A 27,131-nucleotide genomic window follows, 5' to 3' on the forward strand; every position below is an offset into this window, starting at 1 on the left:
TTAAAATGAACATAACCTGAGGTAAGGGGTATAGTTGGGGAAAAGAAGCAGGCCTGGGTTTAAATTGTGTGGAAGAAGGATCCAGAGTTCTAGGGGAAAGATGGAAAATGACTTCTCTATGCTTTGGGACTGGGATAGATGACCCAGGATCTGAATGGATAGTAGTCCCTTGGAGGACAAAGGAATAATAGACCATGATCACCTGGAGTCCCAGATGGTCTATTGGCTCAGTCCCTACAACAACCCTGCTTGCATTCAGGCAAGGCCCTGCGAGACCCAGAACAGCCCCTTTTCTGCCTCACCTGTCTTCCTTGTTGATCTGGTCTCCAAAACCCACAGTGCTCACAACAGTGAGCTTCAGTCCTACGTTACTCTCCTGGAGGTCATAGGTATTGGAACGGAGCTGGACGCCAGGCAGATAGTGGGTGGTTGTCTCGCCTTCCAACTTGGTGTTGAACAGTGTGTCCATCAGGGTGGACTTGCCCACACCTGTCTCCCCTGAAAAATCAAAAGACCCAGGAGCCATCCATTACCACAAGAACACCTTCATGATCTTTTTACCACCTGCCCTGAAAAAAGCAGTTCTATACCCCTCCATCCTAGCTTCCCTGGCTTCCTTCAGGTCCCCTAAAATGCCACCTTCTCCAGAATGTCTTCTTTGATTACAAGGGCCTCGATTCTATTGACTCTCCAATTTATGCTGTATAGGCTTGTTCAGGAATATTTCTTTGCTTGAGCTTAATAATGCTTATTGACTAAAGCAGTGATGTCAAGTTCGAACAGAAACAAGGGCCTGATACTATATATAAGCATTCCTGTTGGCAACATTTTGTTTTTGTTATTGAGTTATTTCAGTCCAGTCTTAGTGACCCCATTTGGGGGTTTTCTTGGCAAAATACTGAGGTGATTTGTCATTTCCTTCTCCAGCTCACTTTACAGAAGAAGAAACTGAGGCAAACAGGATAAAGTGACTTGCCCAGTCTGGACAATGTCTGAAGCTACATTTGAACTCAGATCTTCCTGACTTTAGACCCAGAACTCTATCCACTGCACCACCTAGCTGTCCCAATGGTAACATACTGAGAGCTTTAATATGTAATGTTATCTATGTTTTATTGTATTTTTGCTTGTTTTGTTAAATATTTTTCAATTACACCTCCCCCCCGGTTTTTGCAAGGCAATGGGGTTAAATGACTTGCCTAAGGTCACACAGTTAGGTAAGAATTAAGTGTCTGTGGTCACATTTGAACTTGGGTCCTTTAGACTCAAGGGCTGGTGTTCTATTCATTGTATCACCTAGTTCCCCCCTCCCAATTACATTTTAATTTGATTTGAGTTCATGAAGCCATGTGGTTTTTGACACCTCTGGACTAAATGATATTCCTAAAACACAGACCTGACCATGTATGTCTCTGTCTCTCATGAACTATGAAAAACCTTCACTAGCTCCCTAATGACTTGGAGAGAAACTATAAACTCTTCAGACTACATACTCAAGCCTCATAATCTGGTTCCTATTATTCCAGTTTTATTTCATAGAATTTCTCTTCACAGTCATAGTGGCATGCTAGCTAGTCCAGCCTCAATGCATCACGGTCCTGTACAATAAGCACTTCCCTCATTGCCATACCCATTACCCAGTTTTTGTGTCTCTCAATATTTCTTCTCCTCCTTCCTTCCCTCTTTTTTCTTTTCCCTCCTCACTCTCTTCTTTCTCCCCTTTCCCTGTCTCTCTCATCATGCCTCCTGTCTCTCCTCCTCTTTTTCCTTTTTCTCCTCTCCTATTTTCTTCTGTCTTCTTTATTTTTCTGTTTCTCTCTCTCTCTCTCTCTCTCTCTCTGTCTCTCTCTCTCTCCTCCACCTCCTTCTCTCTCTCCCTCCCTCTCCCTCTTCCTATTAGTGGGGTACATATTATATGCCCAAGTACAATATAAACTCCTTAAGGACAGAGATTGCTTTATTCTTTCTCTTTGTATTCCCAGTGTCAAAACATATTGTAGGTGCCTAATAAATGCTTCTTGAAATAAATTAGGAGGTGTCTTCAAGATTCTTAAGACATCTGACCCCCTCATTTTACAGAAGAGGGAATTGGGGTCTCAAAGGTATAAAGTATTAACTTGATAATGTTCCTATTTTAAACGACAACCTGGAGTCAGTAAGATATGAGTCAAACGTGACCTGAGACACTTACTAGATGTGTGACCCTGGACAAGTCACTTACCTGCATCTACCTTAGTCTTCATAATTGTAAAATGCAGATAATAATAGTACCAACTTTGCAAGATGGTTATGAAGCTCAAATGAGAAAATGTTGGCAAAATCATGCCTGGCACACAGTGGGTACTTAAAGTAACACATATTCTCTTATTCCCCAGGGTCCTGCAGCTAGTGGATTCCAGTGGAGAGTTAGGACCCTGGAATTTCCTCTTGATCCATCGTAGCCCTGGGGCCTTTGGGGGTTCCCTGACTTGCTTTCTGACCTTCACCTTGGGGAAATTTCATTGAGATTGCCTTTTGCCATCATGAATATTCGAATAAACCATTAACAAATTGTATAACAGAAAGGAAAATGGATTTCAATTTGCCAAGTTATTTTCTGCTAATCAACAAATAAGTGTTCACATGTGCCGGGCAGAAAAAAGCCCCCAAATCCCCAGTCCCTACCCTCAAGGAACTTCCTTTCTGCTATGAGCAGGAGAGAAGGAAAGTGGGTAGAGTGGAGTGCCCTGGCTGACCAGGGCAGAGGAGGGTGGAACTGCCAAGCATGAGGGTCTTTCAGGAATGGGATTCTGGTATGGGCAGGGGAAGAACATGAGGGTGAGAGTTATTAGAGCACCCAAGAAGATGCTGGGCTGGGCACACATTCCTGCCCTTCTCTTAGGTGATTTGAGTGATATGGTACCATCCTTACACAAGGGAGAAAGAACTGGAAAAGCCCCATCCCAGGACTGGTGCCTCCACTCTTCCTTTGCTGAGTGTCCTCAAGCCCTGGAAAGTGACTGCCTGGGGCTAGAGGGGCATTACGTGTCTGGGCAAGAGGCTCTGACCAGTATTTTCCCTTCCTTTCAAATACATATTAGGCGCAGCTAGGTGGTGCTGCAGTTGATAGAGTGCCGAGCCTGAAGTCAAAAAGACTCATTTTCCTAAGTTCAAATCTATCCTTAGATGCTTCCTAGCTGTGTGATCCTGAACAAGTCACTTCACCTTGTTTCCTCATCTGGAAGATGAGTTGGAGAAGGAAATGTTAAAGCACTGTAGTAGTTTTGCCAAGGAAACCCCAAATGGGGCCACGAAGATTCAGACATGACTGAAAAATTCAGCTAGATATGGGTGAGTCTGTGTTTGTGATGTGTGTGGATGTTCACATGTGCAATCATGGGAGAAGAGAATGGGAGAGGGGGGGGAGACAGAGAGGAAGAAAGAGAGGAGAGGACAGGATAGGAAAGGAGAGAAGGAGGGGAGGAGAGAAGGAAAGGGAGGGTGAGACAAGAGGAGGAGAGAGAGAAAGAGATAGCAAATGACAGGAGAGGAGTGGAGACAACAGAAGAGAAGAGGAGGAGAGAGAGAGAAAGGGAGAAAAGAGAAGAGAAGAGAAGAGAAGAGAAGAGAAGAGAAGAGAAGAGAAGAGAAGAGAAGAGAAGAGAAGAGAAGAGAAGAGAAGAGAGAACAAGGAGAAGAGAAAGAAGAGGAGAGGGGAGGGGAGGGGAGGGGAGGGGAGGGAAGAAGACAGAAATCAAATCTTGAACTGGCTCCCAGCCCCTCCTCCCTCATTTCATGCTAGAACCAGGCAGCCAGGAGCAGGGGCTGGCTTTCCTCTCCTCTCTGAAGCCCTATGTCCTTCTTCCTCCACCCCCACCTGGCCCCCTCCCACCCCACTGGCCCAGGCGGCTAATGTGCTTAGCAGACAGGGTGAGTAGGAATGATGCCAGACAGATCTTGTTTCCATCCTGGGCCTGCAAAACCCATTAGCAGAAAAAACCCACCATCACTCGACGTTCCCTGCCCCCCCCCCCCCCCCCCCCCGAGCAAAGGAAAGTATTTGATCCCGGAAAACTTTGTTGAGGGCCACCTGCCTAGTGTATCTGAGAGGTGGCAGACTTGGCCAGCTGACTGGAATGAGTCACCCCCAAACCTGGGAGAAGAGGAAGTCAGCCTAGACAGTAAGGGACCAGGGCCCCAAGAAAGAGATCGCATTTCCAGTACCCAAACCATGGCCTCACTAAAGATAATTTTTCTGGCTTGTTAGTACCTATGGATTTTAGGACCAAAAGGAGTGTGGGCCAGTCACCCTATGTGAAGGACACTGTCCATTCCACTCACAACAGAAATACAACAGCCCCAGTCATAGAGGGATGTTATTCTGGCTCAGATTTTCCTAAGCAAGCACCATGCTTCTAGAGGACTCGCCTTCTATCACCTAGGGCTCTTGTATTTCATCAATATTCTTCTGAAGACTCAGAGTCTCCGATCTAACCAAGGACACACACACACACACACACACACACACACACACACAAACACACACACACACATACATCCTTGACAAATGATGAATTTTATTTTTCCTTGGGTTGAACCCTCTCCCGGTAGTTCCATGGACTTTCTTTTTTTTTCTTTTTAGGTTTTTGCAAGGCAATGGGCTTTTGACTTGCCCAAGGTCACACAGGTTAATTATTAAGTGTGTCTGAGTCTGGATTTGAACTTAGGTCCTCCTGACTCCAGAGCTGGTGCTCTAACTACTGTGACACCTAGCTGTCCCAGTTCCTTGTACTTTTAATAGTTTTTTTCACTCTCTGGCTTCTGGTATTTGACGTCGGGTCTGCCCTTTGGAGTCAATAGAACAAGTAAGAGGCAACATGACCTAGAGGACAGAATGTTGGGTTTGGAGTCAAGAAAGCCTGGGTTTGAATCCTAAATTTGATGGATGGTATGACCCTAGGGAAATAATTTCACCTCTCAAAAACTCAGTTTCCTCTTCTGTAAAATAGAAGTTGGTCTGGTGACTTACCTAGGAAGATGAGTCTTCCTTACTCCAGCCCCAACATACTCTATCCGCTGCAGTGCCACCCTAACTTTGTATTTGAAGGGAAGAAAAATGCTGGCAATAGTTCTAGCTCTAGCTAAATCTAACACCCTTTGATAAATCTAAACTCTCTTCCATGATACATTTGAAGGGAGTCATCATGTTTCCTCCCAAGGCTTCTTTCTCTTTTCCAGGCTAAACACCTCCAGTTTCTTCCATCACTTCTCATATATTTGACATTGGAACCATCCCAACATATGGATGCTATAAATCTGAGTCCCGCTCAAAGAATGGGAGACAAACAGAGCAAACTCCTCCATCTCTGTGAGGTTTCAGCTTGGCTCTCCATGGCTTGAACAGTATGTACCTTCTCTATGCTCCATACGTGCATCTTGCATTATGGGCAAAGACCCAGAGACTCTGACTTTCCTGCTGGATGGAAAGTCCATCCGAGGGGGTTGACTGTGTTTCTATTCATCAGACAGGAAGCTATCTAGAATGAGAGGGCCCTGAGAGTTAGTAATAGGCCTTCTTAGAATGGGAGATTCTGAATAGTAGCAACCCAGCCTCCCCCAACTAACTTCATGTCCTTCTCTCTGTCATTTTCTCTCCCTTCATCTTTTTTTTTTCTCTTTCTCTATTCTCGCTCCTTCTACCTTGCTAGGGTTAGAGAAGTTTCTCAGCTTGTGGTCAGTAAAGCATCCATGGAATCCCAGAAGCTCGGAGGTGGATAGGCCGTGTTATCTAGGGTATCCCAGAGCAAGGGTGCCTTCAATATCTTGGACAAGTGGGTCTTGGAGACCTCCAGGAAGGGAAAGCTCACTACTTTCCAGTCTATGTTATCTATAATCCCTAATGGGACAAGTCATCTCCATCTCTCTCTCTCTCTCTGAGCCTCAGTTTACTCATCGGTGAGATAAGGGGGTTGAACTTCCAACCTGAGCAATCTTGTGCTTCCCTACAGCCTTTGAGGCAGCCCATTCCACTCTGGGGCCAAGCAGAACCGGTCTAAGGCCTCTTTCAGAAGGCAACCCAACAAAAACTTGAAGACAGTTATGACATCTTCACTATCAATGTCCGCAGTAAGGCTTCCCCAAGTCCAAGACCCCTGGTTCCATTCACGGTTCCTCATAGGTCATGATGTCAAAGTAAAGGATTGTGGAATCTGGAGTTGAATGGGGAAGAGTCTTAGAGCTCATCTAAATGAGGGAGGGAGGAGGGAGGAAAGGAACCCAGAGATCTTCACCATTCAGGGCACCGCTCTCTGGATATTCCTCAACTTATCAATGCCCTTCTGAAAATGTGCTGTCCAGAACATAATACTCCAGATGCAGTTTGCTTGGGGCAGAGGAAGACAAGACAACCACCATTACCTCGCCATTGTAGTCTAAGCTTATGTTTTGGGGTTTCTTTGACCGTCAAGTAACAGTTGACATATCAATGTTGTATTCCACTAGGACCCCCAGACCTTTCTCAGACAAAGTGCTGCCCAGTCTTGCCTTCCCCATCTTATACTTGTGAAGAGACTTTTGGGGACTCAAGTGTGAGATTTCTCTTTGAGGACACTAGATCTGTAAGTTCACTGATATAGGGCATCTGCTCAGGACCTTCTCATCCTAGAAAGTTGCCTGGGGGCATTGAGAGGTTAAGTAGCAAGTTCCCAGCGTCACAAGGCCAGGATGGGTCATAAGGCTTCCTGACTCTCATGTCAGTATTTACACCATGATACTACACTGCCTCTAAGACTTTATACAAATCTCTGGTAAATGTGAGGTTTTATGACTCTCAGCCTGACCTCTGATCCTGTCCAGATCTTTTGAGATCCTGAATCTGTCAGCTTGTGATGTTAACCAGCCCTCCTCAATTTGCACCTCCACACAGTGAATAGCCCTTCTTAACCCCTATAGTTCTGTGTCACCTTAGGCAAATCTCTCGCTATTCTGGGCCTCATTTCCTCCTCCCTTCCTCATTTTCTAAATGGGTTGGATTAGATGAGCTTGAAGACTCTTCCCCATTCAGCTCCAGATCCCACAATCCTTTGCTTTGGGACTATAAGGGCTCTGCTGTCCTGCTTCTGATCCCTCTGACAGGGATTTGACCAACATTCTTTTCCAGACAAAAGGCTGGTGAAATCTATGCAAGAAGTCCTGGACTATTTCTCCAGACTTTTCTCTTGTTAAGACTGGTTTAAAAAGAGCAGATCACCAGTTTCCCTCTAGTGCATTGGTTGGGACAGGGTCTGACTTGGAGAAGCGCTTTGATGCCTCTGGTGACCCAGCTGGATCCACAGAACCAGAGCACAGCAAGGATGACAGGGACCTGAGTTCCAACTCTTTCCTTTAACACAGAAAGAAACTGAACCTCAAAGAGAGGAAAGGTCTTCTTGGAGATCTCTCTCCGATTAATGCTTAGCAACACTAGTGGTCTGCTGACTGGTGATGTGAACAGTGATAACTGGGGTAATGTGCTTGTTTACCCCCAATGAGAAAGAATGATGGGAAATTATTTGCATAATTTGAGAAGCAATTATTGTACTTTGAGCCTACACTCAGCTCCCAGAAATGAGATCGAATCCTAGGATGGAAGGATCCTTGATCTACAGCTGGAAGAAGCCTCAAAGGTCATGTAGTCCAACCTCCTCATTTTACAGATAAGGAAACTGAGACCCAGGAGGTTAAGACCCTGCTTTCACAGAGCTCATAGCCTAGAGATAGTCTGAGATGAACTTTAAACCAAGGCTCTGAGGCCAGCACGGTTCCCACTCCAGGAAATTACAACCATGTGTTTCTGTGGCCCCAAATATTCATCCCCTTATGGCTAATCTAGTGCTGAGCCTCTCGAATTTTAGCCAGCTTGTTCCTGGACAACAGGCAGCCAGTCCAGTGTTAGTTCTGCCCTTGCTATCTTTGCCAGTACAGGAAAGCCTGCCAGGGGCCATGAGGAGTCCCAGTAGGCCGTTAGTGGAGGAGTGACAGAAAGGACAAGAAGGGCAGCTCTCATTGGCCCAGCACTGTTGGGCCCGTGCTAAAGGATGAAACACGCCCACTCACAGATGATTATGATACAGAGTGATCAGTGGCGATCAAGCAAAGTAAGTATTTGGGGAGTGATCAGAGAGAGCTTCATGGAGCAGGTGGCATATGAGCAGAGGCTCAATGAAACAGAGTAGGTACCTATGAGTGTATGGGCAAGCTACCAGGCACAGGAAGATCAGGAGCAAAGGTATGGTGGTGGGGCAACAGCAGACACAGCAAAGGAGTGGAATGGCATAAGCCAGTTTAACTGGAGCTCTGCCCATGGAGGGGAGAAATGGGAAGGAAGAAAACAAGTACTTATGGAATACTCATTGGATGCCCTTGACAAGCATGATCTTACTTGGTCACAGCAACCCTATGAGATAGGTGCTGCTATTATCCCCATTTTACAGGTGAAGAAACTGAGGCAGACAGAAACATAGTGACTTCCCTAAGGTCATACGACTAGTAAGTGTCTGAGGTCATGTCTGAACAACACAGGTGATCTTGACTACAAGCCCAGTGCTCCACCCACAGTGTCACCTTTAAAGGATTATAAGATACTACTCAGAAGGTAGACTGGTGCCAGATGGTGGAGTGATCTGAGAGGTGGGTAAGGATCTGATAGGCAATGGGTTTTGAACAGAGGAAAGACAAGACCAGACTGACAAATAAGGGAGAGAAATCGTGTGGTGTGATGGAAAAAATGTTGGAATTGGAGTCAGGAAAACCTGAGTTCAAGGTTTGCCCCTTTCACTGATTGGCTGTGTGTCCTTAGGCCAGTCATATCTCTCTGAACCTCAGATTCCTCATCTGTAAAATGAGAGCACTGGACTCCCTCTGAGTCTGACCTCACTGTGATGGAAGGGATGGAAGAGGAGTGTTCCCTGGGTGGTGTCCAGGAGAGAAAGAAATGAGATTACAAAGATGACCTTGTATTAAATTTGCAAGAAGCATCTCTCTGTCTCTATCATGTTCTTTTTGTCTCTCTCTCTCTCTTTCTCTCTTTGTCTTTGTCTTTCTCCCCACCTCCCCTTGTCTCTCTTAACACCACAGGCTGATGGATTCAGGATCTCAGAAGATCTGGACAGGCATAAATATTGGAATGAATATTGTAAAATCACATTTATCTGACATTTGTATAAAGTCTTAGAGGTAGTGGGGGTATCATGGGTAGTGAGAATCAGTAAGCCCTGGATTCAAATCCTGCCTCCCTACCTCTGACACATTCATTCTCTCTCTCCACACACACAGACACGCACACATATGAAGACAGAGAATATACATACATATATGTGTGTATGTTCTCTTTCCTTTCAGAATGGAAACTCTTTGAGGTCAGGTACATTGAATTTTGAGTTGTGTGTATCCTGAGCTTAGTGCCAGGTCTGGCAGCACAGTGTAGGTAATTCTTGGGGCTTGTGGAAGCAGGATAAGCAAACCTCAACTACTGGCAGAGTAGGGTCAGCCCACTCTGCTGAAGATGCTGAAACAACCCCCCCCCACTGAGACAGTGGGAGGTGGGAAGTAGGGGGAGGGGGAGGAGGACAGCTAAGCCAGGGGTGAGGGGTGGCACAGCCCATAGGCCTCAGCCAGCTGCCTCCAGCTCATAGACAAGCAAGGTTCCTTAGCGTTGAGGTAAGAAGCTTAGGCCAATTAACTCCCTCCCAGTCCTGTGCTGGCTTCTGTTTGCTGTGAAGGAGAGCTTTGGTAAAAATAAACTTGACAGCAGAATGCTGAGCCTGCCAGCCCCAGGCAGAATTTCCATGGGGTCTCATGGAGAGCTGTCCCACATGGCTCAGCCCCATATTCTCCTTCTTCCTTGGCCAGAACAACCGTCAAGTGCAGCCAAGGCAAGAACGGCTGCTGCAAAAACAATCGTAGAGAAAAGGAGCTACAAAAAGCATCATAATAAGGCCATGTGAATGAGATGGGGCCGACACATCATTTAACCTAATTACCTACAAAGCTTCAACCCTTCATGAAAAATCCCCATTCCATAATAGAATTTCCTGATATGGAAATACTCACCCACACACAGGATGTTGAAACAGAAACCCTGGCTGACCGATTTATTCACCAGCTGGTCGGGCAGGCTGTCAAACCCCACATGGCCGGTGAGGGGGATTGTCCGGCAATTTTCATCCTAATTTGAACAGGAGAAGAGGGGAAGGGGGAGGGAAGAGAGAGGAGAGAATGAAAATGATGACATTTTGAAAAAAAGGAGATCTGGGTTTCACTTCTCCATTCATTCAAACATTCTCCACCCTAGGAAGTAACTCCCACCCAAGAGATGACTGTGTCATCTCTTCCTTCTGCTATCCCTATCCCAAAACAGCTTAGTAGTCACCGGAAAAAGCTTGCCCCCCCCCTCTCTTATTCATGAAAAACCTTCCCCATCACTCCAGGTGGGAACTCGAGGAGGGAAGGCAGTAGCCTCCCGGAGTGTCCAGTGAGATCTAATTTTCCCTTAACTTTCATGAATATGACCCAAAGATGGTAGCAAGGCAAGAATACACTTTGCCCCTTTGGGTTTCAGTGGGTTCCATTCTCTCCTCTTGGCATTAGCCACAATCATAGAAAACATGCTCCCTTGGACTCAACGGCTATTAATGTAATATGACCTGGGAGGATGAGGTTGAGGCAAGTGGATGGTGTGTGTTTGATGTGTGTATTAGGATGGGATTGAGAGAAAACATGCATAATGAGACACTGTAGGTAGAGCTGCAAACTGACCCAGCCACAGAATGAGAGTTAGAACTGTGCCTTCCAAATCACAAAACTGGACATACTCTTAGACCCTGAGAGTCATTCTGTTACTGGACTCATAATCCAAAGTGATTCAGAAAAGAGGGGAAAGGACCTAAACATACAAAAAAAATTTCTAGTGGTTCTTTTCACAGAGGCCTAAATTGGACCCTAAGGGGACACCCACTTATTGGGGAATGATGGGACAAATTACAGTATAGGAAGGCAATGAAATATCCTTGTGTCACCCTGAGAAATGACAAAATGGACAGTTTCAGAGGAAATTAGGTCTACCTTAAAGCGATGCCACTCAAGGAGAATGGCAGGAGCATTTTAGAAAATGCGATTCTAAAGAAAGGCAGCTTGGGAGGACTTTAGAACCCTGATTAAGGCCACCATGATAAAGTATGAGGCATGAAGGTGAGGTCCCTCCCCCATTCCGCATCCCTACCTCACCAAGGGGAACCAAGCCCTGCCTTTTGGAATATAGCCCATAAGGGACTTTGTTAGAAGGGCTTCAATTTTCCTTTTTTTTTCCCTGTTCAATGGAGGAGTGGGGGAAGGGGGAAGAAAAAGGAATAAGCATTTCTGTAGGGCTTACTATGTATTCTGCTAAACACTTTGCAAATATAATCTCATATGGTCTTTACAACAAACCTGAGAGATAAATAGTATTATGGACCCATTCTAATAGTTGAGAAAATTGAAGCAAATATTAAGTGACATGCCCAGAGTCATAGTTAGTAAGCTTCTGAGAGGAGAGGGCAGTGAAAGGGAGAGATAATAATGAATGCTGCTAAAAATTAAGTCTTTTTTTTTAAAGGATATGAGTTTCTCCATTAAAATGAGAGCTCTTTGAGATTAAAGACAGTTTCGATTCTGGCTTTCTATCCCCAGGGTCCAGCAGAACATAGTGAGGGATTAATAAATATTTATTGATGGGTGATCAATTGTGTGTGTGTGTGTGTGTGTGTGTGTGTATGTATGTATGTGTGTGCACAGTATACATGAACATCCATAGGACAGACAATTCACCTGAACAGTCACATAGTCACATTAACAAAAGGTCTGGGTGTGGTTGAGAGTGGAAAGGAAAGGGAAAGTTGGGGTTTGCCAATAGCAGGACTAGACAAGAGAGGAAGCTGGAGAACAGGGCAAAGTTTCCAGAGTTGGGTTCAGGATGAGGGAGCTTCCAGCTGTTGACATCAGGAAGCCTGAGGCAGAATTCCGGGCTGGGTGAACTGGCTGCTCCCAAGCTTTGTGGGATCTGGGTTCCTGGGACAGACCCAAAGAACCACTGCTTGCTCTCTTTCTCAATCTCTCTCTCAATCTCTCTCTCTCTCTCTCTCGCTCTCGCTCTCGCTCTCGCTCTCGCTCTCGCTCTCGCTCTCGCTCTCGCTCTCTCATTGCCATGCTTTTTCCTGACTTCTTAGAAAGCAGATGCTGACACTCACCATTTGGCATACCGGACATCCCCAGCCAGATCCCCTATACTGAGAGATGCCAGCACCCCATTTCCCACAGTTCCAGTGGGCCACTTCCCCCCAGAAGCTTCCTCTCCCCTTGCATGCTCCCATGATGGGGTACCCTCCCAGACCTCCCTGCCCCAGGGTAGAGATTGTGGATATGGGCGGGCCCGGTTGCCCACCTCCTCTACCAGAAGGGTTTTGTTCTTCACATAGCAGGAGCTCCTGGGAAGCTTCCTATACCAGACCTTCTCGGGCTATTAGCAGTGAGTGCTGCTTTCCAGCAGGCCCCTTAGCTATCCTGATAGCTCTGGTTCTTCATTTTCAAACACTTGTTGTTTCTATTCAAAGAAAGATGTGAAATCTCCCACTGCCAGGTCCTCCCTTCTGGGGATGAGGCAGGGACTTCGGAGCGAACACACTTTCTCATTAGGACCTCACTACACAGCAGCATCCCACATTGGGAGAGCCACAGCCCTGGGGTTTCCGGAGCTGCTTTATCACCTCCAACTGTTCTTCCTGTTTCTTTAGCTGGCTGGCATCCCTAGGACAGGAAAACTACTGCAAACCCACAGAAAATTGCAGACCAGCAGGTGGGGATGACAGTGACTCTGTAGCCATGTTTTTAATCAATCACTTAAAAAGAACCTGAAAGAGGGGCTCACAGTCACGTTGGAAAGACAAGACGCAAAAATGAAACAAAGGGACAGGAAGATAAGACAGCCACAAGTCAAGTATCATATTGCATGGTGTGGACTGTGAATGTTATGGGTCCGAGGTCAGAACAGGAAGACCTGGGGTGCTTTGAAAAATCTCAGATAGGGGGAATAGCCCAAGCAAGGGAAGGCAGAATTCAAAAGCAGAGTGAGGAGACCATCCTGGTGGGAGGGAAAGGCCTAGGCAGAGGAATGGAAATAAGGTTTGTTAGCAAAGGTACAGGTATACGAGGCTGCTAGGTGGTACAGTTAATAGAGCTCTGAACTCAAAGTCAAAATAGATCTGAGTTCAAACCCTGCCTCAGACACTTATTGGCTGTATGGCCCTGGGCAAGTCACTTAGCCACTGTCTGCCTCAGTTCCCTCCTCTGTAAAATGAGGAATTATTATAATAGTGCCTATCTCCCAAGATCATTATGAGGATAAAGTTGGCTAATATTTGTAAAATGCTTTGGAAAAGTTTAAAGCATTATATAAATGCTAGCCATTACTATTACTATGTTTGACCTTGAATGCAAAATAGAAGCAATTAGCAAAAGCAAAAGCAAAAGCAAAAGCTAGGCAGTCTGTGCACATGTATGATCTAAATCAAATTACCTGCCTTCTTAAGGAGGAGAGAGGGGAGGGAAAGAATTTGGAACTCATTTTTTTTTAAAAAGAACATGTTAAGAATTACAATTACATGTAATTGGAAAAAACTATAAAAATTTACACTTACAAAGAGAAGATAAATATATGAATCCTGGACATATTGATCAGCTGTAAATGAGTGACAGAATTCAGTATTCAACAAACAATAAAACTGAGGGCTCAAAGGAAGCAAAAAGTGAGGCAGTCTGGGAGTAAGGATCAATTCTATCTGCCAGTGAGTAGGTCACTTACTTCCCCTCTCTTGGCTTTAGTTTCCTCATCCGTAAAATGGAAAAGATGATGATAGCTGTCCTGTCTCCCTCACAGGAAGGCCCTTAACGTGCTATGTACAAAGCGGGGCCTGAATGAGAGCAGCCTCTTGGGTAGGACAGTGACATGATGAAAAGAGACAAAGGGAAGGCCCTTTTACGTGGAACTGGAAAAAGAAAATAATATTTACCAAAAACTAAAATTAAAAAAACAAAACAAAAGGGAGACTATTTTATGAAGGAAACCACTCTCTTTCTAGATCAGCCCTTGTCTTTCCAGATAACCTGAAAGCCATTCATATTGATACTAATAATAATTTTAAAAACTCAGTCCTAATAGCTACCATTGCTATGACATGTACACAGTTTTACCAATGCTTTACATACATGGCCTCCTTTGAGTCTCCCAAGAGACCTGGGAGGCAAATGCTAGATATTATTCAACCCATTTTACAGATGGGGAAACTGAGGCTCAAAGAGAGTTAAGGATTTGCCCAGGCTCACTGAGATGGGAGGTGAGAATTGAACCCAGGTCTTTCATAACACTGATTCCTGCAATCTTTCCATTATGAACTTCTTAAGAGAAGTTTAATGAATATCGCCAAGGTTTTAAAAGCCTACATGGCCATTCACTCTCCAAAGTTGGGACAGGTCAGTGATGCAGGGACCAGGCTTACAGAACCCTTTGTCCACAATTATTTTGGGAGGTAGGGAGTAAAAGGATGGTCACTAGCCCCATTTTATACCAGAAGAGAATAAGGAACTTGCTTCCTTGGGGCTAGAAGGCCTGAAATAACAGAAGGAGCCAAGAGTAGGCCCTGGCTCTCCCAACTTCCAATTCAGTATTCTTTTCCACTATCCCTCAGGATCCCTAAGGCAGAGCCCAACTCCAGACTAGCAGATTGGGCTCCTTGGCTTGGCTGGAAAAACTAATTAAGAGTAATTAGCTTGCCCAAAGCCAGCCAGCTAATCAACAAACAATTAGTGAAGTAGGAAACAAGAAGGATTTTGTAAAAGCTGGTATTTGAAAGTGAGGCAACAATTTGCCTACTATGAGAATATTGGGCTAAGTGCTGGGCTAACAAAGAAATGAAGAAAACACTCTCTACTCTCAAGAAGCTCTTGATCTAATGGTAGAAGAGATGTACCGGGAACTCTCTTCAAACAAGGCTTGGAAAAGATAACTTGGCAACAGTCTCAGAGGAAAAAAGACTAAGGTGAAGGAAAACCGAGAAAGGCTTCATGCAAAAGGTAGGATTTTAGGGAGGCCTGGAGGCTGAGATGCCGAGGAGGAGAGGGCCAAGTGCGGAGGCCAGTCCATGGGAATGCTCTGAGTCAGGAGATGGAGTGTTCACCTGAGAAGCACACCAAAAGTCCTGGGGAACTCCAGATGTGGAAATTCCCTCCCAAAATGTTAATTGTATTTTTCTTGTTAACCGAGGGTTGATGAGGGAACCTCTCCTCCTGCAATTGGTTCTATTCGCACACTTTTTTGCCTTAATAAGTCAAGATTGAATCTTGCCTTGAGTCTAATATATGTAAATGAGATCATATATTCAACACCCTGAGATAATAAAGGCAAATGAGATGATATGTATAAAAGATTTTTCAACTTTAAAGCAGTATTTAATGTTAGCTATGATTATTGTACCTATTATTACTTCTTGGATAACAGAAATCTTAAGAACATTAGTCATGCTGTGAAATATCAGTTTTGACTGTTCAGGGCAGTTGATGTAAGGGGTAGCAGTTGGGACTTACGTTGGCTTTGGGAAAAAAAAAAACCTCTTCTTGCTTTCTCCTTTCAGTCAAGGAAAGCAAATCAACTGTGGATCATAAAAGACCCCCATCAGTGGGGTTTCAATTCCTTCAGGTCTCACTGAACATCTAACAGCCTACAGGGGGTACTTGACTAATGCTGCCTGCTCACTACTGAAAGTTAGCTCTGGGCTAACTGAGAATGCTTATCAGATCCAGTAGTGATAACTAGTATGTCCAGAGGCCATCTTTGATGGCAGGGGATGTATCACCATAGTGCACAAGGAGGCTCCTCATCTTGGTCCACAGTGGGCTGGCCTCGAGGAACCAAGTCCCAAGCAAAATCTTCAGGGCAACAAAAGTCATTGTAATGCTGTCAGAGGAGCTAAGGGGCAAGCCCAGTAGAAGAGACCTGTTTCTAAGGGCTTTCCCCCACCCCCACCACTACCTCACTGGCTCCATTTCCTGTTTTCTCCACGCCTACAGGCAACTCCACTTTCAAAGGATGGTTATCTATCATATTTCATTTTGTAGGCAGACATTGCCATCTCCTTCTCCTTGCTGCTTCATTAAAGACATACCAATTTAGTTTCTGATTGAACACCATCAGGTTCATTCTCCAAAGGAGGAGGAGCCAGGTCTCAGAGCTGAGCCTCTCTTAAATTACCACTGTTCTGAAATATAGGCAGAGCCTGCAGAAAGCCCAATGCAGCTAACTCCAGTGAGCAAGCAAGATTCAAGGCCTCTGAGGACTGACCATCTCTAGTCGGCACATCCCAGTCGCATTCCTTCTAAATGATCAAAATATCTCTCTCTCTCTCTCTCTCTCTCTCTCTCTCTCTCTCTCTCACACACACACACACACACACACAAAGACACAGACACACATACACATAAACTATGATGAACTGGAGTTTGTTGAAATTTCCCTTGGGCTTCCTGCACCCAAACACCCCCAAAGAAGGAGAGAAGGCCTAGTATGCCTTTAGCTCCCCCAGTCAGGCACACTGGGTGGCAGCCATCTTAAATGAGACAGAAAGTATAATGCTGAATGATGGTCCTACTTAGGTGTTGAGAAGTAAGATCTAAACTGTATCCTTAAGACTTTTATTTGTCTGGAGAAGAAGACAAAGACTACTTGAAGGAAAACTGAGAAAGGCTTCATGCACCTACAGAATTACCCTTTTAAAATATGCCATCCTTTCCTAAATAACTATGACACTGTAAACTCAGATTCACTAGAACCCTAAGTTTCACAGACTTTTTTGGTTTCACTATTCCAGAGAAAGGTACATCATAAGAACCAAACCTAATATTAGGGATTTTGTCAAAACCATAACTTCCAAGAGATGTTTATCCCAACTCCAGTAAAATAGAAGCTTATTGAAGGTAGAAAGATTCTCCTTTTGTCTCAATATCCTCAGCACCCACACTGAATACTTAATGAATTCTTGAATGAATTAATGAATACTTGCGGATGAATGAACGAATACTTATGGACTTAAGCTCCTGGACCTTCTCCCTCTCCAATCTATGACAGAAACCAATGGGATTCTGAGAGAAACCCTTTCTGACTCTCAGGCAGCAAACAATCATTGAAAGATGATCACTAGCCTCTGCCTATAGAACAGGCAGAAAAGTGCACTACAGCTGTTTAAAAGCTTTTCGGTAACAAAGAAACATTGCTTTGTACCTCGCTGACTGAAAATGCAATTAACCAGAATGTTTTGTGTGAACCTCTACTTCACCTGTCTTACTGTACAAAGAGTACAGTGCCTTGTCCTGAAATGTAGCAAAATCCTTGAATGATGTAATGTGTGCTGAGAGACAGGCCCCGATTGGGTTGAATACTTTCACTGATCTGAAAACAGGAGTGCAAACATTAAAAATGTTGGTATGGCCCTGTTTGCTTAGCATGCACTATGTTTGGAGTCAGAACTGGGCTTTGAATTCCATCTCTTACTAATGGCTAGCTGTGTGACTCGAAACAAGTCACTTGTCCTCTATGGGTCCCCATTTCCTCCTCTGTCAAACAGAGGAGTAGGGGGTGACACTAGATGACAGGCTCAGAGATTGTGGAGAAATGACATGAACAGAGATAAGTTCAGAATATATGCAAAGAAGTTTTGAGGAAGAGGGGTTGCAAAGGAGGGAAGCAGCAATATCAGGAGATTCCTGTTATTGAAGACGACATTCAAGTCAAACCCAAAATGGAGGCCTAGGTGAAGAGAGAGAGCAGTTCAGGCCTGGGAGACAATCTCTCCAAAGGCACCTAGAACAAGAGATGGAAAATTGCGTATGGGAAACAAGAAGCATGTCATCAGGGAAGAATGTGGCCTGGGTGAGGTATAGGTAGAGAGAATCGATGAGGAAAGATAGGTAGAGCTAGGCTAAGAATGGCTTGAAATGGCACTAGGGAGTCATTGATGCTTCATCAGCAGAGGACTGACAGAGCAGATCTATGCCTTAGGATAAAGTGTATGGGAACTACAAGACAGGACTGTTTGGAGAAGGAAGAGTCTGGATTCCAGGAGACCAACTGGAGGCTATGGCCTACAGGGGACTGATGATGAGGGCCTGAACTAGACACAGAGGAAGAGACAGATGTGAGTAACATCTAAGAAGAATCAACATGGCAATGGCAACTGACCTGAGGTGGTAGATTAAGGGAAAGTGAAGAATCATGGGAAACTCCAAAGCTGAAAACTTGACTGACTAGAAGGATGGCTATAGCTTCAAGAGAAATAGAAAAGAAGTTAGGAAGAGAATGGAGGGGAGGCAACAAGCATCTACTATATACCTACTGTGTCCTAAGTGAGTTACAAATGTTATTTCATTTGATCCTAGGAGGGGGGTAGATTTTGGAGAGAAGAGGAGCTCTGTTTTGAATGAGTCCAAGAAGCAGTTAAGAGATTTGGGACTGAAGCTCAGGAGAGAGATAAATGGATCTGGGGGGTCATCTACAAAGAGATGATAATTAAACCTGTGAAAATTGATGATATCACCAAGAGAGAAGAAAGAGCAAGCCAGAGAAGGTTTGGGAATGGAAAGGACATGGATACATTCACACATGGTGGGAAGGACATACCATCGAAGGCAAATAAGAAAGAGCAGGAGAGGTCAGAGAGGTAGAAGATTCAGTAGGGAGAAATGTTAGAGAAACTCACTGAGGAGAGAGTATCCATGAGGATACCACAAATCATCCAGAGGTGTCAAGAAATATAAAGAATGAAAAAAAAAGCCATCAAGCTTAGAGCTAAAGGGATCCTGGTAAGTAGCCTGGGGGAGGACAGCTTTAGGGGTGGAAATGAAAACTTAAACTGCAAGTGATCCAGGAGACAGTTCTGTACCTGGGATGTATTTCCTCTGGGCCTAGAATCTCGAACTCATTTAGAGCAACCAAATGCTCTCATTTCCTCATCTCTCTTGGGTTTCATTTCCCTCTTTTCAAAACTGGGGAAGCAATATGGTACAGTGGAAAGAGAGCTGAATTTGGGCTCCCAGGACTTGGGCTCATACCCTAACTCTGCTACTCCTTGTGTGCAAGTTACTCCAATTTGATGTGCCTTTGTAAAATGAGGTTGTCTGGATGGTCTCAAAGGTCCCTTCAGGTCCTAAATCTGGGACCATAAGACAGTGCCAGTTCTGTCTCCTGACACCAGTTTTTTTTTTTTCCAAAGGAAGCAGAAAGCTATGGAATAATGAATTAATAGAACCCTCCAGCTCCCCCCAAAGAGCAAAAATTGAAATCAGAGGGGCACAAGAAGGGAAAATGGGGCTGAAGGAAGACCTCCAATCTTAGTGGTAAGAAACAAGGTCTCAAAGACTGGTGCTGTCCATATATGCTCTGTCCTTAGAGTAGACTAGAGGCTCCCAGAGGGCAGGCATTGCCTAAAGAGTTTGCCTGTGTATTCCTAATACCAGGCATAGTACTTAATAGTTGTTTGCTGAATGAGAAATGTCCGGTGAATTGTACCATTCCTAAAGGGCTCAGACACCTAGCTGTGTGACTCTGGAGAAGTTACTTAACTTCTCTTTGCCTCAGTTTCGTCAATGGTAAAATGACATTAAAGGAGCATTGCGAGAATCAAATAAGATAGTGATTGTAATACATGCCCAACACCTTGTAGACTTACTACTTTTCCTATCCAAGGAAACACCCTATATACAGATCTTTGCATATAAAAGAAACCCAAGCTGATTTGAGATCAGGAGACCCTCAGGATCTGGGTGGAGGAAGCAGGAAAGGCCTCATCTAGGGGTGACACCTGAGATGGACTTTGGAGGATTCTAAGAGTTCTTAAAGGAGGGATTGCATTCCAAGCATGGGCATCCCAGAGCTGCTTAGAACACTGAGGTGAAGTGATCCCTGAGCAGGCTTCCTGACCCCACAAAAAGACCCTGTTTCTACTTGGTCACACCATCTGTTTCTCGGCTGGAGAGGAGAGGCAACCTGGCCCCTTGGGGGCAGGGGCGCAGAAGACAAAAACCAAAGAATACAGTATACATTTGTGAAACACGTACTCGGACCAGGTACTAGAGATTGGTGGCTAATCCAGCCTTGGCATCAGAGCAGGAAAGAGGTGAGAATGAATTTTATCACCCAGTTAGGATGCATATCCTAGACAAGAAGCTCCAAAGAAAGAGATGGATCTAAAAGGAGAAAAGGAAGTAAGACTCACACATCTGTTGACTCTGGAAGGGTCTGAGTGAGAATGGGCAGAGCCTGAGGCCTGAGAGGCCTGAGGCTGAGGATCTGCTGAACACAGACACCCTTTAGGTCTTGGGCTGCCCAGTGTTTTATCGATGGGTCATCAGGTCTTGAAAGGTCACAGGAGTTGAAATCAGCCAGAATCTAGGTAAGATTTCATCCTCAGGCCAAGGATGCCCATCCCTGTTCAGGACAACCCAGAAGCAGTCTCCCTAGGGGTCACTATTCACCTACCTGTAAAAATGCAAAAAGGCTGGGTCATCCCCACTCCCACCCACCTGCCCAGGTGAAAATGCTCAACTGCCCTTTGAGGGATGCAGGAGTCTCTACCAGAGAAGACAGCATTGTACAATGACAAGAGTCCTAAAATCTAGAAATGGCCCTCGTGTTAGAGAGGAGGAAAGTGAGGCTAAAGGAAGTGAAATGATTTGCCCAAGGACACCTATAGGATCCTCGATCTAGAACTGGAAGGAACCTCAGAGCCATCTAAGTCCTACATTCTCATTTTACAGGTGAGGAAACTGAGGCCCAAGGAGGCGTCAGGAAACTCCTAACTAGCTGTGTGACCTGGACAAGTTATTTCATTTCACATGCTAGTCTCACTTTCCTCTTCTGTAAAATGGGAATAACAATACCCACAGTATCTACCAGGGCAGTTGTGAGTCTCCATGAGATGTTTGGGCACTGTCATCATCATCATCAATAAACTGACCCTATTTATTAGAAATCTGAAAACCTTTTATCTCCTCTTTGGGCTCCTGGTGCCCCCCTCCAGGACTGAAGGGGTCACTGTATGGAAGGGACATGCCCTACCCCACCCCACAGCCCTGACCTCTGATGGCTTCTTTCCTGTCCACTCCCTTAAGGCCCTGGACCCTGTGCACCAGCTCTGGCCAGGCCTCTCTCCTCCAGCTGAGGGCTCTGCATAATTCAGCAGATGGCTGATTGTCTTTAACAAGAAGGCAGTGACAGGGAGGGGAACAGCATTTCTCACCCCCCCCCATCCCTGTGCAGGCGGCAGAGAAACCCAGTTTCAAGCCCCTGCGGCAGACACCTCCTCCTGCCAAGCTCAGGAGGAAGGGGCTGGGTTTCTAATTTATCCCCCCTCCACACCAGTTGTTCCTTAAAATAATCTCTCATTACTTAGATGGTGGCTCCAAGATGTTTATTTAAAGCAGTATGGGGGGGGGTGTGGAGAACCAAGACAAAATAGCCCTAAATTCATGATTGAGCTTTGTCACAGTTAACTAAGCTTTCTACTGCTATAATAAGAGCAAAAGGGGAGTGGGGAGGAGTGGGACTGGAGGACAGTAGAGCTCTCAGGATGCTTTCCTAGAAATACGACTTCAAAGGTCTCACATCCCAAGGGGGTGCCTCTATTTCCCAATCCTTAAAGGAAGAAAACAAATACTACTCCATCGGGAGACTGTCAGGGGCATGTGACATCATATGGCTTAAGAGTCCTTTAAGCTGTTAGAAAGATGCAAGCCATATTTAAAGTAAGGCATTATTTTTATTACATAATGCTATTACATAATATAGTCAAGTTGGTTATCTATACTCATGCTATCTCTGTGGGTCATTCGGCCACTGGGATGTTCCCACATGCTTAAGAGTTTGGACAACACAGAGACCAATTGGAAGGCTTATTGCAATATAGGGGAAGGAGTTCTGGATGGAAGTGGGGAGGGTGTCAAAAACCTCAGCAGTGCCTCTAACTGGCAGGGAGACTAGTCAAGTCATTTCATCTTTCTGGCATCAATCCCTCTCCCTAACCGCCCCCCGCCCCCTACCTCAAATAGAACTGAGAAATAGAAACACCAATTTCGAAGGTAAAGGGAGTTTAGAGGCCAACAAGTATGAACTGCCTCATTTTACAGATGAGGAAACTGAGGCACAAAGGAATTAAGTGGGTTCACGCTCCTAGGAAGTCAATGAGACAGGATTTGAATTCAGGTCTACCCACCTTCCTTCTAACCCCTATCTCACTGCCCTATTGATATCACAGTATTATTCTGAGATTCAAAGAAATGAATAGATGTGAAAAGCAGAAAGCACTAGGAAAAGACGAGCTTTTATTCCTGTCTGGTTACTTCACATGTCAGAAGGGCTCTCTTCTTGACTAGCCCCTGAGCTCTTTGGGGAAACAGATCTCCTAGTCTCTTTCTATGGTGCACCATTGCAGCACTGGGTCTCATAAATACTGCTGAATTAACAGAGATTCTTAACCTTGGTTTCTGTGAACCTGAGGGTTATTTTTTTAGGGTTTGATAACTATATTTCAGCATAATTGTTTCCTTTTAAATACTCTTGATTTTATTTTATGCATCTAAATCCCTTATTCTGAGAAGATCCATAGGTTTCCCCAGAGTGACTGTCCAAGGGGCCCACGGCACAAAGAAGCTAAGACCCGCTAGGACCTAGAAACAGTTATACTGTCCAGGACCCTGCCTGGTGCAATTCATCATCACAGGACTTGGGTGGAGCCATGAGTTACTCTCCCCCCTTTCCCAGCTTCCCTATTTTTGTCAAGGACGTCATCTCCTTCCATTTACCCCAGGTCCTCAAGCATGGAGGCACCCTCAGTTCCTCACCTCTCACCTTCATTCCAACGAACTGTCAAATTCTGGCAATTCTATCTCCATAACATCTTTCCCATGTGTCCCCCCTTCTGTCTGTTCATTCAACTATAACCTCTATTGGCCAGGCCCTTATTAACTCTCCCCTGGATTACTAATGTCTTCAGATTGGTCTCGTTTCTTCTCTCTTTGACTCATCTTCCACACAATTGACAAACTGATCTTTTGAAATTAGCTCTGGCCTGACCATGTCACTGTCCTGCTCAATAAGCTACAAGGAATGCCTGTTGCCTCTAAGTTAAGATACCTCAGGACACCCTCCTGGAGTTCACAGCCTGACTCGTCTCCTTTCCAGTGTCATCACACATTATTTCCCTTCACACACTCTTTTCTAGCCAAGGTGACCTACTTGATGTTCCTCACTGACAGGATCTCCCATCTCTGGGTCTTTATCCCAGACAGTCCCCCTACATCTAAAATTCCTCGCCTCTGCCACTTATAGTCCCATGCTCTTTGTGGCACCATTTGGGGTTTTCTTGGCAAAGATACTGGAGTAGTTTGCCATTTCCTTTTCCAGGAGAAAACTGAGGCAAGCAAGGTGAAGTGACTTGTCCAGTGTCACACAGCTAGGAAGTATCTAAGGCCACATTTGAACTCAGAAAAAATGAGTCTTCCTAACTCCAGGTCCGGCACTCTAACTGCTGTACCACTAGCTGCCTCTTAGGATCTGAAACTTGATGCAGGAGCCAACCTTCTATTTGTGCCTTTTCTGATCTCTGCCCTTCCCCTCACCAGACAATGGTGTGTGCTCACTCCCAACCCTGGCCAAAATGGCCCAGAGCTTACTTTCTATACACTTGATTATATTTATTCTTCTGTGCACATGTTTTCCCTCCTGCCTCTATAGCACAAGATAGGTCTCCCGAGGAACAGGATTGTCTTCCTTTTGCACATATAAGCACAGCACTTAGCTCCAACCCTGTTTATTGATCCATGCACCCTCAACTGTGGCTCTGGGTCCTCTTTTCCCCTTTAGAGATGGGCTATTCTTTCTATAGCCTTCTCCCTTGATTTGGACCAGTGCTTTCCACTGGCCATCAGGCCATGTCACCAACTCTTCAGAAATCCCACCATTTTCCCCTTGTTCCCAGGAGGGATGAGCCTGTGAGCACATTCTGGGGAACTCTCCCACTATTAGACTCAGTTGTCACCGAAGGGTATATAGCATAATTTGCGCTGAACAGGAGCTTGCTTCTAACCTTGAGGATCCATCAAAGAGAGTGAGAAATGCTACATAAACAAAAGGCCGAACTAGTAGGAGAGCAAACAAGGTTGTAAGGAAAATAGGGAGTAATAGAAATATTTTCAGAAACTGATATAACATTGTAGCAAGAACTGGAGTACATGGTTTCTTAGTATTCAGAGCTGAAAGACGATTTGGTGAGCTTATGCAATCCCCTCCTTGTTTTTAGATGGAGTAAGTGAGGCTGAGGGTGAGTTGCTGCTAACTGGGAGCAGATGTAAAATCTGAACTCAGATCTTCTAACCTCATGCCATCCCTTCAAACTATGCTGTGTACCTTTTCGTAATACAGTAGCGTCTCGGAAGAGGAAAAACAACGATATGTGGGACAAAGAAGGCTGTTTATAACAGTTTAAGCTTGACCTAAGGGAAATAGAACTGTGTGATGACATCCCCCTCTCCTGTTTAGAGCATCGGACCCATGGTCATTTGTCGGTGAATACAAGTAGTTAAGTTAGGTTTTCTGTTCCTGCCATCTTGTCAGTGGTGGGGGGCTATAGGTTCAGAATATTGGATATACTGAAATACACTAGTCTGTGTGTTGCCTGGTTTCACTGACCTGCTTTTTCCCCTCATTCTTTTAAAATATTTAGTAGAAGAAATGGCTCCCTGGGGAAGGGAGAGGGGAGGGCTACACTCCAAAATGAATGTGATGTAAAAACAAAAGGCATTAATGAAAACATTTCAACACACAATAGAGTGGTGTTAATGATGTCGAATTCTCAGATTTGTCCCCCAAGGTGGTCAGTCAGCTTTACTAGAGAAAACTTTGTTCTTTGGCTTTTCCCCTTGGCCAGGTTGGGTGGGGGTAGCTGTGGACCACCTGTGTGACCTTGGCCTAGTCATTTCCTTTCCCTTGGCCTTAATCTCTTCCTCTGTAGGATGAAGGCTTGAACTAGATAGTGTCCAGTGACCCGACTGGCTCTAAATTCTACCAAGTCTTTGAATACGGAAGTGCTGAGATATATGATGGGCAGAGTGACTAACTGGAAGTCAGAAGCCCTGGGTTGGAGCCCCTGCTCATCTATTTCTTTGCTTCTAGACTTCAGTCCTCCTCTCCGTAAAATGGGGGAGTTGCAAGATCTCCAGGAGCCAAAAGGGTTTTAATCCTTCAATCGTAATGGTTGGCTGTGTGATCGTGGGTGTTTCCCTTTACCCTTTCTGGGCCTTAGTTTCTCCTCTTTGTAAAATGAGGGGGTTGGGGGAAATCATCTCTGGGGCGTCTTGCCTTTACCTTAGGGCGTCTATGAAGCACACAAACAAGGTAGAAAAGCTAAATCCGAGGCCCGTGGCAATGCCGTGCTTTGTGGCATCAAGCATTTCAGTTAAATAAATGTGTCACGGGCAGGGCTGGGCCTTGGTACCTCTCCTGGGCAGTGCCCCTGCCTAGTTACTCGGTGACTCGGACAAATCCCTTCGCTCTGTCACCTCTATGCTTTCCCCATTCGGATCCTCGACCTAGAGGTGGAAGGCATGGTGGCAACCACAGCGCAACCGTCCTCTTTGACAGAGGAAGAAACTGCGGTCCTTGGGGGTGGGGGGGCTTGTTTAAGGTCGGAGACCTGCAGCTGGGGGGGGGGGGGCTGGGAGAGTGCTCCGAGGCCAGCCCTTCTGAGCCCATGCCCTGCCCCGCTTGTGCCGGCCACCATTTGGCACAGGCGCCTTTGTGAGGGAGGGGCTTTCTTCCACTAAGTCTTCCTGGAGCCGCTGGCCGGGCTCCGGGCTCTCTTTCTTGCTAGGCTGCCAGCTGTGCCCGCGGTCTGCAGGGCAGGGACGGGAGGGCCGAGGGCACTGGGCACCTCCCCGCCTGCAAAACTTGAGCTTTAAACATGGACATTTTTGCAGAGCCCGCTGCCAAGCCAAAGGCACTCTCAGTGGCAGAGCCTGACCCTCTCCCTGCGTCCCCATCGAGCTGCTCTGGCTCCCCGGCAGCAAGGGCTGGGCCGAGCCGCCGCCTCCCACGCGGAACCGCGGGTACCCCGGTGTGTCCCCCTGCCCCCCCCCCCCGCCGCCCTCTCCGAGGGGCCCGCACCCCCGCTGCACGTGCAGAGCGGAGGGCGCGCGCTCCGGCTCGGCCCCGGCCCGGCCCGGCCCGGCGCCCTCGGCCTCGGGCCCCGCGCCCCGGGCCGCCTTCCCTCCCCCCTCCCGCCCGGGGGCTCGGCGAGATGCTCCGCGCGGGCTGCGCGGCCGTCACTCACCACCTGGCGCGCCACCTCGGCCGTCGCCATGGCCCCCTCCCCGCGGAGGAGCTCGCGCTCCGGGGCTGCCACCGTGCCGGCCGCTCGGGGTGCCGGTGCCGCCGCCGCCGCCTCGGCCGCCGCCGCTCGGGGTGCCGGTGCCGCCGCCGCCGCCGCCGCCGCCTCTCCAGCTACTGCACAGGAAGCCGGGGCGCTTCTCCGACAAAGAGAAAGTGTTACACTTTGGGCGCGACCAAGTCAGGCGGGGGGGGGGGGCAGCGCGAGGGGGACGCCCCCTCCCTCCCCCGCCCCTGCCCCTTCTCTTCTCCCCTCCTCCTCTCCCCGCCAAACTCAGCCTGCCTCCGCTCTCTCCCCTCGGTCCGGGCACGGCGGGCCCACAGCGGCCCCGGCGCCGGCCCTTCCCCGCCTCAGGCTCCTCCTCCCCCGCCCGCCCCGCCGCCCGGGCCCGCCACCTCACTCCCAGGGCCACGGGCAATTCGGGCGCCCCCTCCGGGGCCTGGCCGGGCCACCCCCCCTCCCCACTGGGCCCCGTGGTACGACCCGAGCTTGGCCCCGTGGCCACCCCCCCCCTCCCCGGCCTGGATCCCGGGTCCCGGAGCTGCGGGCCCCCTCCCCCCAGCCCCCGCGCCCGGCTCCGTCCGCTGCAGTCCGCATCCCGAGCCCGCGGGCGCGCGCGCACTCACACACAAGCGGCCGCTTCCACGGACACACACTTCT

General features: G+C 46.7%; 1 protein-coding gene across 4 annotated transcripts in view; it reads right to left on the reverse strand.

Annotated features, from left to right (window-relative positions):
• Positions 1 to 26,485, reverse strand: part of SEPTIN6 (septin 6) — a 57,393-nt gene extending 30,908 nt beyond the window's left edge. For all 4 annotated transcript variants that reach the window (XM_074205215.1, XM_074205217.1, XM_074205214.1 and 1 more), the window contains exons 1-3: positions 26,415 to 26,485; positions 10,069 to 10,183; positions 303 to 498 (exon numbers count right to left, since the gene is read on the reverse strand). In XM_074205215.1, the coding sequence (XP_074061316.1) occupies positions 303 to 498; positions 10,069 to 10,183; positions 26,415 to 26,444 (341 nt within the window). In that variant the 5' untranslated portion in view covers positions 26,445 to 26,485. The remainder of the gene's footprint in view (positions 1 to 302; positions 499 to 10,068; positions 10,184 to 26,414) is intronic.
• Positions 26,486 to 27,131: the final 646 nt, after the last annotated feature.

Source organism: Macrotis lagotis, chromosome X (assembly GCF_037893015.1).
Source record: "Macrotis lagotis isolate mMagLag1 chromosome X, bilby.v1.9.chrom.fasta, whole genome shotgun sequence".
Taxonomy (NCBI): domain Eukaryota; kingdom Metazoa; phylum Chordata; class Mammalia; order Peramelemorphia; family Peramelidae; genus Macrotis; species Macrotis lagotis.